We start from the raw sequence: 13,474 nt of genomic DNA on the forward strand, positions 1-13,474 counted from the left end.
CTGGCTTGCACAGTTATAGAGGCTGAAAAGTCTCAGGATCTGCCACTGGCAAGCTGGAGACCCAGGAGAACCAATGATATTTTGCTAGTCAGAGTCCAATGGCCCGAGAACCAGAAAAGCTGATCATGTAAGTTCCAGCCCAAGTCCAGAGGCCCAAGAACCAGGAGAGCTGATGATGTCAGGTCCAGTCTGAGTACAAAGACAAGAGAAGACCAATGTCCCAGCTCAAAGACTGTCGGACAGACAAAGAATTCTCCCTTCATTTTCTGTTCTCTTCAGGTCTTCAAAGGATTGGACGATGCCCACCCACACTGGGAGGGACGTCTGCTTTACTCAGTCTAATGATTCAAATGTTCATCTCATCCAGAAACACCCTCCCAGACACACCCAGAATAATGTTTAAGCAAATAAATATCTGGGTAACCTGTGGTCCAGTCAGATTAACACATAAAATTAACCATCACAGCAGCTTAACTTCTAACTTATAAGCTTCCTACTCTGTATATTTAAGTTCCAAATTCCATCTAGTCAAATGGATTTTAGGAAGTGGTCCAAATTTTCAAGTTGCCATTATTACTGGCTTCAGGCCTAAAACATTGTAAATTCACGACAAACTATCATTTTAAAACCTCGAGTGGCTTTGTGATGGATGATTTTGCTTCAAGAGTAAAGGTAATGATGAGCCAGCTTATACAATTTAGATAATAGGACTGTGATCCAAGAGAAGCTAGACCAGCAAGTCAAGTTAAGGCCTTAAAGAAATGAACACAAGCAGTATTGTTGATGAAAACCTGAAGTCCCTGATCCGTTATTAGAGGTGAAAGCTGTCTTTCAGAACTGACTACACTCTTCAGCATGGCATCCTAAGGCTGATGTGTCACTGATACTTCCAAAAAAAAATACTCAAGTTAATCAACATATATCAAATTATTAACAGTGATTATTCTTTTTTCTCGGGCAAAATAGGAGTTTCAGGGACTTTTACTGTTTAAATTACATATTTTAAATGAAAATATATATGCATACGTGTATGTATGTGTGTGTGTAGAGTCCCCAAAAAAGGTATACACACTTTGAATAATTATAAAGGCAGTATTTATTAAAATGCATTTCATTTTCAAAATATAATACAATCAGCTGTTAAAGTATGTATACATTTTTGGGGTCACCCTGTGTGGGGGGGAGGGGAGAAAGAAAGAAATGGTATAAATAATTTTTTTAAATTTCAAGTTTTCTCTGAGGCTGCCCCCATTTGAAGTCTTTTGTCTTTCAGATCACCCTAAACTTTGGTAGTTTAGTCTAGTAATAATTTTTTCCTACTTAAATGTTATATTTATTTCAAAGTGTTCTATTTCAATGGGTACCAGTACAACATACAGCTTTTCCTTCACCTTCACTCCAGCTGCAGGAAAAGAGAGGCACTTATGAATTCTTTTCTAGGCCCCCAGTGTTCTGCAAGGCAGTCACAGAGTTTTAAATGGAAAGCCAGAGCACAGGGATCCAGACCTCATTATGCCAAAGAGGAAGCTGAATACTTAATTTAAATCTCATTTTAGTCTGCCCCAAATGGGGATGCCATTGTTTTGGGCCAGTCTTGTGTACCACCTCTTACAGGTATTTTAGAACACTGTTTTACGCAAAGGAGATTCTTTCAAGGAATCAGAATATAGGTTTGATTATAGACTGAGTCAACTCTCCCAAGAATCTTCCAGGGAGGAGGTGGGCAGTAGCCTCCTGAAAGACAAGACCACACGTGTAGAGGGTGAGAACAGGCACTCTGGAGCCAGACTGCCTACATTTGAATCCAGGTTCTAGAGCAGAGGTGGGGAACCTTTTATCTGCCAAGGGCCAGGTGGATATTTATAACGTCATTCCTAGGCCATACAAAATTATCAACTTAAAAATTAACCTTCTGAGGAAACAAGCTGGCGGCGTAGGTAACAGCTGCACCCGCCACCTCCCACAACCACATCAAAATGACAACAAAAATACAGAACCACCATCACTCAGAGCCTCCTGAAATCCAGCTCCACAGAAGCCCCACAACCAGGGAGCTGAAGGAGCATCGAGACCAGTAGGAGGGGCAGAGATGCGGGCGGATCGGGGCTGGATCCCGGAGACAGGGCCCCGGGCCCACACCCAGTGCCGAGGTTGAAACCCAGGAGGGAATCTCAGTGGTGGGGGTTTCCCAGAGGAGTGAGGGGTCCCAGTCCCACAGCAGGCCCCCAGCCCAGGGCTCCAGGGCTGGAAGAGACGTCCCCACAACTTCGGGCTGTGAAACCAGCGGGGACTGTCCCTGAGGGTCGCGGAGGCTGCGGGAGCTCCAGCAGCTCCTCTTAAAGGGCCCGGCACGGACTCACTCGGACGCTCCCTCTGAGCCCAGCGCCGGGCAGCAGCCTGAAAGGACCTGGGACACTCGGGGAGGAACTAACCTGCCTGAGATCCGGGCGAGAGGTGGAAGGGCGGCTTCCTCCCAGGCAGAAGGGCTGGCGGAGGCCGCTGCTCCTTTGGCGAGTCCTCCCTGCACACAGCCGGCAGGCAAGCGCCATATTGGAATCACCAGCACCTGACCCACACCTTTGGCCCCGCCCCGGGATTCGCAGAGGCCCCGCCCCTCCCCACCTGCAGCTCATCCAGACCATTTCCAGGGGCTTTTCTGTGCAAGTGGCCTCTTGAGCGTCGTGCTTAAAACTTTCCTAAAATCTCTCCAACAAGCAGCAGCAAGCCCCATAGGGCTTGAAAAGTGGCCCAGGGTCTGGCACTAGCGGCAGCTGCATTGGCTCATAGCTTGGCCTCTCCTGGACACCTCCAAGCCCAGCACAAGTAGCAGCCAACTACGGTTTGCTGAGTAGCTCATGCTGGGTGGCCCTGGGCAAGGCACTGGCACAGGCTGACTTTGCACCTCCCGGGAGGCCCCAGAGACAGTGCACCTGGTGGTCAGACTCGACCACGCTGGATTACAACCCTGCCACATCCACGAGTGACACACTCAAGGGGCTCACTTGGTGAACACCAAAGCTCCACTGAAGTAAATCCTGCTCCATAGGGGTGTCTCCAGCACAGCAGCTCTCTGGCTGTAGTTACAGCTGGTCCTCACAGCTGATTGGCCAAGGGGTCAATTCTTCCCAGAGACGCCAACAGCAACCAAGGCTCAACTACAACAGGACAGTGCTCACAGCCCACACAGGGGAGCACTTAGAAGGCCCACCTCAGGTGACTGGGGAGGCTGAGCCACTGGACCCTACAGGACACCTACTCCACAAAGCCACTCTACAAATTCCAGGAGACATAGCAGCTCTACCTAATACATAGAAACAAACATCTGGAAGCAGCCAAAATGTGGAGGCAAAGAAACATGTCACAAAGGAAAGAACAGAAGAAATCTCTAGAAGAGGAACTAAATGAAATAGATCCAAGCAAGCTAACAGATACAGAGTCCAGAATTTTGTTTATAAAGATGTTTAAGCATACTATTAGGGAAATAACTGAGAAAATTGATAATATAATAAAGGACCAATTTGAAATGAAGGCTAAACGAACTGAAAGAATAATTTACAGGGAATCAACAGTAGAGTAGAGGACGCTGAGAATCAAATCAGCAATTTGGAACATGAGGAAACAAAAAACACCCAACCAGAAGAGCAAAAAGAAAAAAGAATCCAGAAATATGAAGACAGTATAAGGAGCCTCTGGGACTTCAAGAGGCCCAACATTCGTATTATTGGGGTGCCAGAGGGGAAGAACGAGAGCAAGAAATTGAAAACCTATTTGAAAAACTAATTACAGAAAACTTCTCTTACCTGGGGACAGAAATACTTACAAGTCCAGGAAGCACAGAGGGTCCCAAACAAGAGGAACCCAAAGAGGCCCACACCAAGACACATCATAATTAAAATGCCAAAGGTTAAAGACAAAGAGAGAATCTTAAAAGCAGCAAGAGAAAAGCAGTTAGTTACCTACAAGGGAGCACCCATACGACTGTCAGCTGATCTCTCAACAGAAACCTTGCAGGCCAGAAGGGAGTGGCAAGAAACATTCAAAGTGATGAAAAACATGGAACTACAACCAAGATTGCTCTACCCAGCAAAGCTATCATTTAGAACTGAAGGTCAGATAAAGAACTTCACAGATAAGAAAAAGCTAAAGGAGTTCATCACCACCAGACCAGCACTACAGGAAATGTTGAAGGGTCTTCTTTAAGAAGAAGCTAATGAACAAAAGAATCTGACGAACTAAATAGATCCAGAGACATTGATGCATGCAACCGATGATCATATTTCAGAAGAAAGAGGGAAGGAGGGTGGAGGGTGGGAAGAGATTACCAAAGAAGTTATAGGCATATATGCATAACCCATGGACACAGTCAGTAATGGGGTGAAGGCCTGAGGAGGGGGTGGGAGCGACATGGAGGGGGTCAATTGGGGGGCAAAAATGGGACATCTGTAGTACTTTCAACAATAAAGATAAATGTAAAAAAAATTAACCTTCTATATTTGGTCAAACATTTCATTAACTCACCCCTAAAGAGACGGCTGGAACTGCTTCTCTTTGGTGAGGCCTTGGCAGGGCCAGACCAAATGATTTTGCCAGCCATATACAGCCTGAGGGATGGACATTCCCCACCCCTGTTCTAGAGTTTATGATCTGGGATGGTGGGCAAGTTATATAACTGGTCATACCTTGGTTCCTTCTTCAGTAAAACAGAGCAAATAATGATAACTGTCTGGGTTGTTGTAAGAATTAACAAACACATGTAAGATGCTTAGGACAGGACCTGGCATGTAGTAACTGCACCACAAATGCTAGAGAATATGTTGCTCCTGACTTACACCCCCGGGGATTAATCTAGGTCCGCAATCACTCATGAGGGTGGTGAGCAGTCTATGGCTACTTGCCAGATGGCCTCTGTTGGGTAGTAGAGACGGTTTCTCCCCAGCTCCAACTCCACCTACTTCTTACATCATGCCATCATAACTCATGAAACAGAGTCACCTAAAATAATCTTAGTGAACAGAACCTACAAATTTAAACTGGGACAACAGTGAAAAATCTGAGAGTCCTATCAAAGTTCTTGTTTAATGGAAATAAAGACAGAGAAAAATATTTGGAAAAGACTTTAAACAACTGATAGATTCCAATGAACTGAGGTGCTTTTAAGTCAGACCAGTGTTTCGTGAGCGTGAGTGTGAGTGTGAGTGTGAGTGTGTATGTGTGTGTGTGTGTGTGTGTGTGTGTGTGTGTTTAAAGCCATGCCTCTTTTTGATAAATATAAAAACCTTATGGGTTCTTTTAATGCTATTTAAGACTTGAAATTTTTAAAAACGTGACCAAAAGCAAATCTAAGCAATGTTAAGAATACGCTTTTTCAAAGTACATGTGCACTCCATCCCTAGGAAGCCCTGAGTGGATGCCCTACTCTCTTCCTGAGAATAACCGAACTGACCTAGAAACAGTCTCCACAGCCTCAGTTTAGACAAGACTGGAGGTTGCTATAACAACACTGGCCGCAGTAACTGCTCATGGAAAAGGTTTCTTTGGTTTAGTCTACGCAACTGAGAGCCTTCAGTCCTACATAAGAACCCACATTTGTCTTCAGAATCCCGTATTTGCAAACAGACAATGAAAGATTTACTATCTCTGCCCGTGAAGTACCCACTGAAGACACCACAGCAGTGAAGGCAAAGTGACGAGGCTAGAGCACTGGGGAGCTATGATCTGATCAATCCCCCAGTAATTTCATGATGTCCCTGGAAGGGAGGGACAGCCTGGGCGTGGGTGGGAGGGCTTGGTGAACAGCAGGGATGCCCAGAGGAAGAAGGAAGATAAGGAAAAGGAATTGTGGAAGGACCAAGACACTTCATGTTACTGAAGAGGTTGCCAAGATAGAGTTGGGAACAAGGAGAACAGGAACAGAGATCCAGTTAACAGAATTGGTGTAAAAAGAAAAAGAAAAAAAGCAGATTTAATCTCAGGAATAAGGGAAAAGCCTAGCTAAAAAACTCAAGGAAGAAAATGCAGTACTTAACAATGCATTCCTCCAAAGTTTTCCACATCCATCTTCATTTTTTTCCCCTTTTAATATCATGGAACAACGTACTCCTTTCATTACAGCCAACCCGTCTGCCCATGGCATGGATCCCACCCCTACTTTCTCCAAACGAAGCAGCCAGCCTTTTGTATTTTGAACTCGTCCCTGCACTAATTCCTCACCTCTTTTTTATTTGGTGGGTGGGTGCAGAAACTAACCTCGACTCTGCGTCCTCTCACTTTCTCATTCTGACACTCCTAGAGTACAGTCTACACCCACTGTCCGTACTTCCTCTCCTTCCATCCCCTCAACCCAATGCGAACTTATTGATTCCACTCTCATTAAACCCGACCAATAACATTCACGCTGCCAAGTCCACTGGAAGTTTTGTTTGGCTGAACCATGTCCATTATTTCAATGTACTCTGAATTAACCTGGAAGAGGGCCTGATAAATGAACTCTACTATCCAAGTACAGGCTTACAGGATAAAATCCAAGTTCCCTAAATGGAGGGGGGCGTGTGGGGGGCTCTTCCATGATCTCACTGACCCCTGCTAGATCTCTCTACACATTATGGCTGTTTCTCACCTCGGTGTCCCTGTTCATGCCATCCCCTCTGCCTGAAAGACCCTCTCTCCCCAGCCATACCCCTGCTTTTCCCCTCACTAGCCTTTTCCTTCATAAATATGTGAGAAGCAATGTCCCCCAGGAGGCTTCTCCTGACCCCCACCCCACCCCAATCTCAACATGGTGCATGAGGTGCCTCCTCCTATTTTTCCACACTGTTATTTTTAAGTTCTGTTGCTGTGCTTACCTCTCTGTGCTATAATAGGGTGTTTATGTCCATCTCACCAAATAGGCTCTAAAGTCCCTTAAAATAGCAACCATCTTAGACATCCACACGACAAGAGGGAAGCAACTGCCATGGCAGAAGTAACCTTCCTTCTGCCCTCAGGAGGGACCCTCTTCAGCCCAGGATGGGATGGTGGCAGAATATTTTGGAAGCAAGGGCTAGCTCTTGTGGCTTTCTATCCCTTCTTTCTCTTTCCAGTTTTCTGACTATAATGGGGGGCGGGTCCTTGTGTTGCTGTGGTAACCAACAGTCCCAGAACACTGACTTCTGGCAGTTTAACTTTCAGCCACTGAGGCTCAGGATCTGAAGGATTTTGAACATCCCAGTTTAGAGCTAAACTGGTATCACCTCTTTCACGTGGGCAGCCACCAGAGCAGAGAATGGCAGGGTCTGCAACGTGCGTGTGCGTGTGTGTGTCTGTGTGTGTGCCCTCCTCCCTCACCCCCACTTACTTACTGGGACATCATAGAAAAAGCTGGACAAAGAAGTGCCATCAGATGGTGGGAAGATGGGCGTCTAAATGACTATAACCTTTCTGGAAAGCTATGTGGTATCAACTATCAGAAGCCTTTAATATGTTTGTGATCTTTGACCCATTAAGCCCACATACAGCAATATAAAGAGAGGCAAAGATTTACTAACAAGGGGGTTTAATGCAGATTTATTTATTAAAATAACCACCACCACCTAATGGTCATTAATAAGAAAGTGGTAAAAAATGACGGAATAGCCAAATATATGTCTATTGCATATTATACCATAAAATAATCTGTTCCAAAGGATATGACATCATATCCATTGAATGGGAGTATGTATATGTTTAACTATGTGAACATATGAAAAGGAAAGATTATAAGGAAATCTACTAAAATGTTTTTATCTCTGGAAAATGGGATCATAGACATATTTATTTTCATCTTCATATTTTTCAAATTTTATACAATGATCATTTTTCTTTTATAAGACAAGTTCTTTCAACTGTAATAAGATGATGTGAGGCATCAGGTGAACATGCTTAGTAGAAGTAAAGGGAGAGGGCTGCCTCTTTTGTCTTTCATTGGAGATTGCAAAATAGGATGAACTTCCTCTATCGGAGTGTGATAGTTCCAAATAGAAAAAAGAATGGATAATATTCCTGCTTAAGTATGATGACACCCCTCTTCTTCTCACCAATCTCATCTATTTTTTTCTTTCTTTTGAAGATTCCTGAGATGAAGGCGACCTAAATTCTGAGCCTCTGAACTCCATGGCAGACTCATTCTCCCGCAGCAATTGTGCGGACACCGAGGACTGCAGCTCTGAATCAAACCTGAGCCTCTCTGTGGGTTATTACCCTGATGAGGACACCTCCTACGAGAACACACTCTCCTGTGAAGACACATCTCTCAAGGGTCCTTCAACCTATTCTGTCCCTCCTTTCCAAGGGTCATGGCAGACTGAAAGTATACGGAGACTCCTGGAGAGACAAGACCAAATTTGGGATGCCCCAGAGCAGTTTTGCAAACTCAGCAGCACCCTGGCCTGGGATGTTGATACGGGCTGTAACCATTCCGACTCAGTCATTAGTTGGGATCTACATGGAGACAACCAGTGGATAGACAAGTACCCCAAAGGGAAGACACAATTGGCTCTCAGCAAACTGGATGGGCTTGTGCAAAGGCTTGAGGAATTTCTAGAAAATCAGAAAGATGATGAAGATGATGAATCTGTGTTCCCTAGATCTGCTCAAAAGGAAGATTTCCAGCTGTCCAGCAGCACCCCTCCAGATATGGCTCAGGTCACTCATCAAGAACATGATACTTATCAAGACGTGCCCATGTTCAACCCACCAGAAAAAGAAGATGTCACCCAGTTTCCACAGATTCCTTCAAGGCTTCAGGAGCATGAACTTGCTGAGGTGAGCACAGAGGCAAGCAGGGGAGAGGCCTGGTGGAGGGGCTGGGGTGGAACACAGGGAGCACTGCTACCTGCTACAAAGCAGGGCAGGCCCTCTGGGTGTATGACATGACCAAGAGTGAGAGAAGGGTGACAGCGAGGGTGGAATTGAAGGGAAAATACCAAAGACCACTGAGGGAGAGAAGATAGGAAAGCAAAGAAAAGGCTAACAATTATGAGCCAAAAAACTGTGTGTCTGTATTAATGAGTATGGAAACTTTGCATTTACAGTTGGGTTCTTTTTGGTAGAAGGACTGGAGTCCCATGAATGGGCAAATATGGACCCCAGGTTGTCCAGGCTACACACATCTCACCTCCTCACTCATTTCCTTGGCAGACTATAAGCCAGGCAACTAGCAAACAAAGAACAAGCACCACAGAGACCTCCTCATTCTCATCTGATCAGCCGGAGGACACTCATTCCCGCGCCCACGCCCTCTCCTTGCTCAACTTCAGGTGGGTCTTCCACTGGCTCAGGCAGCGAGTCTTCTCCTCATTCTGGGGAAGAGAGCATCCTGAGAAGGTCACCAAGTCCCCCCGCCATCCGACACAAAAGAAAAGACTCTCTCACAGAAGCAAGAGAATCCAACCTCAAGAATCCATTGAGTGAGAACGCCTCGTATCGCCAGATTTTAAAACTTCTTGATGGTCCCTGTTCGACAGCCCCCATGAGTCATGTTTTTCCCCAATAAACAAAACACGTATTCTTGTAATCCACGTCTTCCTCTCCCGGCTCACCGTCTTGACTCAGGCTGAAAGTACACGTTATCTAGAAGACTGAAACATATTCTCTGGGAATTTTAAGTAGTATTCTTCTTCCTAACACTGAAGTGTTCTTTTTCTCTCCTCTCTCCCCTTCTTACTGCATTTTACCCTTAGCCCACATCCCTGTTTTCAGGAGGCAGCAGTGTAACCCATCAGACTCCCAGCCTGGTAGTATGGTTTTGGTTGAACTTCTGGGGCTTGAGCAAGTGGCAGCAGGTACTTGGTCGCTCAGGAAAGGCTTCAATTGGCAGTTTTTCAGGAGTTCAGACAGTGGTTCTTTTTTTATTAAAAATACGTTGTGTGTGTTTTTATTTTTTAGAGCGAAACAAAGGGAGAGGGAGAGAGAGACAGAAACATCGATGACAGAGAAGCATCGATCAGCTGCCTCCTGCACGCCTCCCACCAGGAATCGAGCCCACAACCTGGACATGTGCCCTGACTGGGAATTGAACTGGTGACCTCTTGGTTCATGGATTGACGCTCAACCACTGAGCCACACCAGCGGGCCAGACAGTGGTTCTGATGCTCCTGGGGGACCTGATGGTTTCTAGCATGTGTTGCCTTGGCTATAAAACAAGTGGCCCACTTAGGAGGAATGTGAGGATTGGGAATGCTACTTAACCACTCTAAGCCAAACTTCCCTCATTCATGAAGTGGGAAAGATATTTCCCACATAGAAGCAATATTTACTCAAAGTTATGGTTTCAGTAGATCTTGACTCAGCTCAGTCCTTTCCCAGTGCATTCCCCACTGTGCCCTCTGACACTGCTTTACAATTGTCATCAAACTTTCCTCTAAATGTCAACTTCTTTGAAGAAGGCTGTTTCATACTCACTGTTCTTGCCCTGGCCTCTCGGCATTACTGTTCTTACCTCCCATCCCGAGGACCACGACCATCCTCCTCATCTTGAGTACCTCCATAGGTACTCAAGAACTCTCCTTCAGCTTTTGCTACATCCTATATAACCTTCAGAGTTCATGTGGTAAAGTGTATAATTCTTTAGTCTCAAATTCCTTCCTTCCCTCAATTTCAACTCCCTTATCTCCTTCCTTCCACAAATACTTAGCACACAGGAGTGCCAGGTACTTTTCTGGCTTACCCAGGACAAAACAAAAGCAAACTCAACCTGTGGGCTCAAGTGGCTTACTAATTATTTAAGAGACAAAGCCATGTAAGCACATGACTATAAAGAGGTATGGGTGAGAAGAGTCTTATGAGGTACACACTGGATACTAAAGAATTATCAATTCAACATGGGCAGGTTGGTTTTAAAAGGTTTTCCATCAGAGTTTCCTTGAGCTACAAATGTGGTTAATTTAAGCCACTGAATAAAGTGGTGTAGAGGTGAGGCATGTGATTCGGGCTGGCTATATGTGAGAGACAGTGGAGATGATACTGCCCAAGGAAAGACAGTACAGAGAGGGAAGAGATCCAAGAATAGGGCCTCCTAGCAATATATGCTCCTGGTCACACCCGGGCTCTCTTCAAAGCCAGATTCCTCACTTTATATCCACCTCTCTGAGAACACCTTTCCATTTGACTAGTTCCTCCACCTTCACTAGCTCTTTGACTTCACCGAGACCTTGAGGCTCTTGACGATACCTGTTCCAAGATGTTCATTCACTTCCTTACAGATCCAACCTCTGCACCTCCTTCCCAAACTGCAGCATGTCTACCACGTCTAGCAGCAAACACAATGTCTTGCTGCTGCTTCTCCTAGATCTTTTTTTAAATCTATACTCGCCAAATTCCCCAACAGGACACTCTCGCTTCTCATAAGAGCCAACACACAAAACATAGGGATTACTTTCTCCATTCCCTGGACAATGTCCCCCATTACTTCCCCAAGTCCTCCACTGCCAGGGGAACTTGTTCTTAAAGTCTCTACTCCAGGATTATCATGAAGCCAAGAAGACTGACTAATCCTTCCAGGTAGAGTTGACCATATCTTTCCTTCAACTATCCCCCATTCCCTACCCTGCCAACCTCACACCATGACTTGTACTTTTCAGACAGCTCTATAGGACTTATGCACCTATACAAACTCTGACCTCTTGAGGGCAAGCACCAGGTCATAGTTCTGCAAGATCCTAACACAGTATCTGGCACATAGTGGTCTCTCTGTGACTATATGACCAGCTGTGTTCAGAGAAGAAATGGGGCTGGCGGGTGGCAGGGATGGCAGGAAGACGAGAAAATAGCAGCCTGTGAAGGGTCAGGTGAGGTGGCGACTACATACTGAGAAACCTAAGACCAGAGGAATTTAGCAACTAATTTGAAAATTTAAAATAAATATACACGGAGCCTTAATGTTGCTTTAGACTACAGACACTATGATATGCTTAAAAGAAAGATGACATCCACCATCATGGCACATGTAACCAGAGTTTTGTTATCATTTTAAGTCAAGTTCTAAGAAAAACTCAACTAAAATGAACTGTTGTAAAAGACTGGCCACACTAATTAAGTAAGTCCTGTTCATTTTCCAGTGTTGTATAAACCTGCTTGACAAGTATGAACCTACCTCTGTGAGTCAAGCAGTATACTCTACAAGCTCTTATAATAAATATTCTTTGTAAAGAATTAGAATTCTAAATAGTCTTTGGAGTTGTCATGTTACATCTCAGAAAGCAAGTCAAAGTGCCTAAAAACAAATATTTCAGTATCTCCTCATTCATTGTGGTGTCAAATAAGCTATGAAGCTATTAGCTGCATGCCAATTATGACCAATGGTTCTCTGCTTTGTGTCACATACATGGGGCTGGGGCTGGGGCTGGGGCTGGAGGAGGTCCACTACACAAGAGCACTGGAAGTAGCCCAGCCGGTGTGGCTCAGTGATTCAGTGTCAACCCATGGACCAGGCAGTCATGGTTTGATTCCCAGTCTGGGCACATGCCCAGATTTCAGGCTGGATCCCCAGTAAAGGGTGTGCAGGAGGCAGCTAATCGATGATTCTCTGTCATCATTGATGTTTCTCTCTCTCTCTTCCTCTCCCACTCTCTGAAACCAATAAAAACATTAAAAAAAGAAAAAAAAAAGAGCACTGGAAGTAGTCATAGAAAGACATTACTAGCTTTGCTGTAACCTCAAGCCTCTTGTAGACTTGCTGTACTTGCCAGGCACATGCTAATCTAATTAACCAATAAGTTTCAGGATTCATTGACTCAAGTCTCAAAGCTAAAATCATTCCTTCAAGTGAACTGCTCAGTCTTGCAACCCATAAAGCTCAGCTGCTTGAATTAACAAGATATTGCCTTAAATATTCAGTCTAGAACCTATAACAACAACATAAGATAAATCAGAAACACAGTCTGAAAACTTATCAAGTAATGGTAGAGAGTATTCAACTCTCACCAAACACAGAATTGGAATAGCTAATGTAAAATTTTTATATATATATCTTTATTGATTTCAGAGAGACAAAAGGAGAGGGAGAGAGAGAGATAGAAACATCAATGATGAGAGCCCCCGGCTGGGGATCGAGCCCGCAACCCAGGCATGTACTCTGACTGGGAATCGAACCCCCATCGCCTGGATCCTAGGTCAATGCTCAACCGCTGAGCCACGCCCGGCCGGGCGCTAATGTAAATCTTATAGACCACCCCATACCAAGCCAATTTCTCACTCAGCAGGATCCCAATGAGAGAGAAAAAGCATGTGGTCATATCATACCAGCAAAACAGAGGCAGCCCTGGCTGGTGTGGCTCAGTTGGTTGGGTGTCGTCCCATGCACTGAAAGATCTCTGGTTCGATTCCCACTCAGGGCACATGCACAGGTTGCTGGCCCAATTCCCAGTAGGGGGGCGTGTACAGGAGGCAGCAGATCGATGTTTTTCTCACATCGATGTTTCTCTCTCTCCCTCTCCCTCCTCTTTCCCTAAAATCAATATTA

The 13,474-nt window shown here is 45.0% G+C and overlaps 2 protein-coding genes across 14 annotated transcripts in view; one reads left to right on the plus strand and one right to left on the minus strand.

Annotated features, from left to right (window-relative positions):
- The window catches only part of PPFIBP1 (PPFIA binding protein 1), a 158,386-nt gene that overhangs the window by 83,009 nt on the left and 61,903 nt on the right, over positions 1–13,474 (minus strand). The gene's annotated exons all lie outside the window — the stretch shown is intronic.
- On the plus strand, positions 8,128–11,267 carry LOC308552580 (uncharacterized protein C12orf71 homolog; the record flags this gene model as incomplete). The annotated part of the gene is made up of 2 exons (XM_081127797.1): positions 8,128–8,778; positions 11,145–11,267. 2 exons carry the CDS (start codon positions 8,128–8,130, stop codon positions 11,265–11,267), a joined length of 774 nt encoding a protein of 257 aa, XP_080983923.1.

This window comes from Miniopterus schreibersii (genome assembly GCF_964146895.1).
Source record: "Miniopterus schreibersii genome assembly, chromosome: 2".
Classification (NCBI taxonomy): Eukaryota; Metazoa; Chordata; class Mammalia; order Chiroptera; family Miniopteridae; genus Miniopterus; species Miniopterus schreibersii.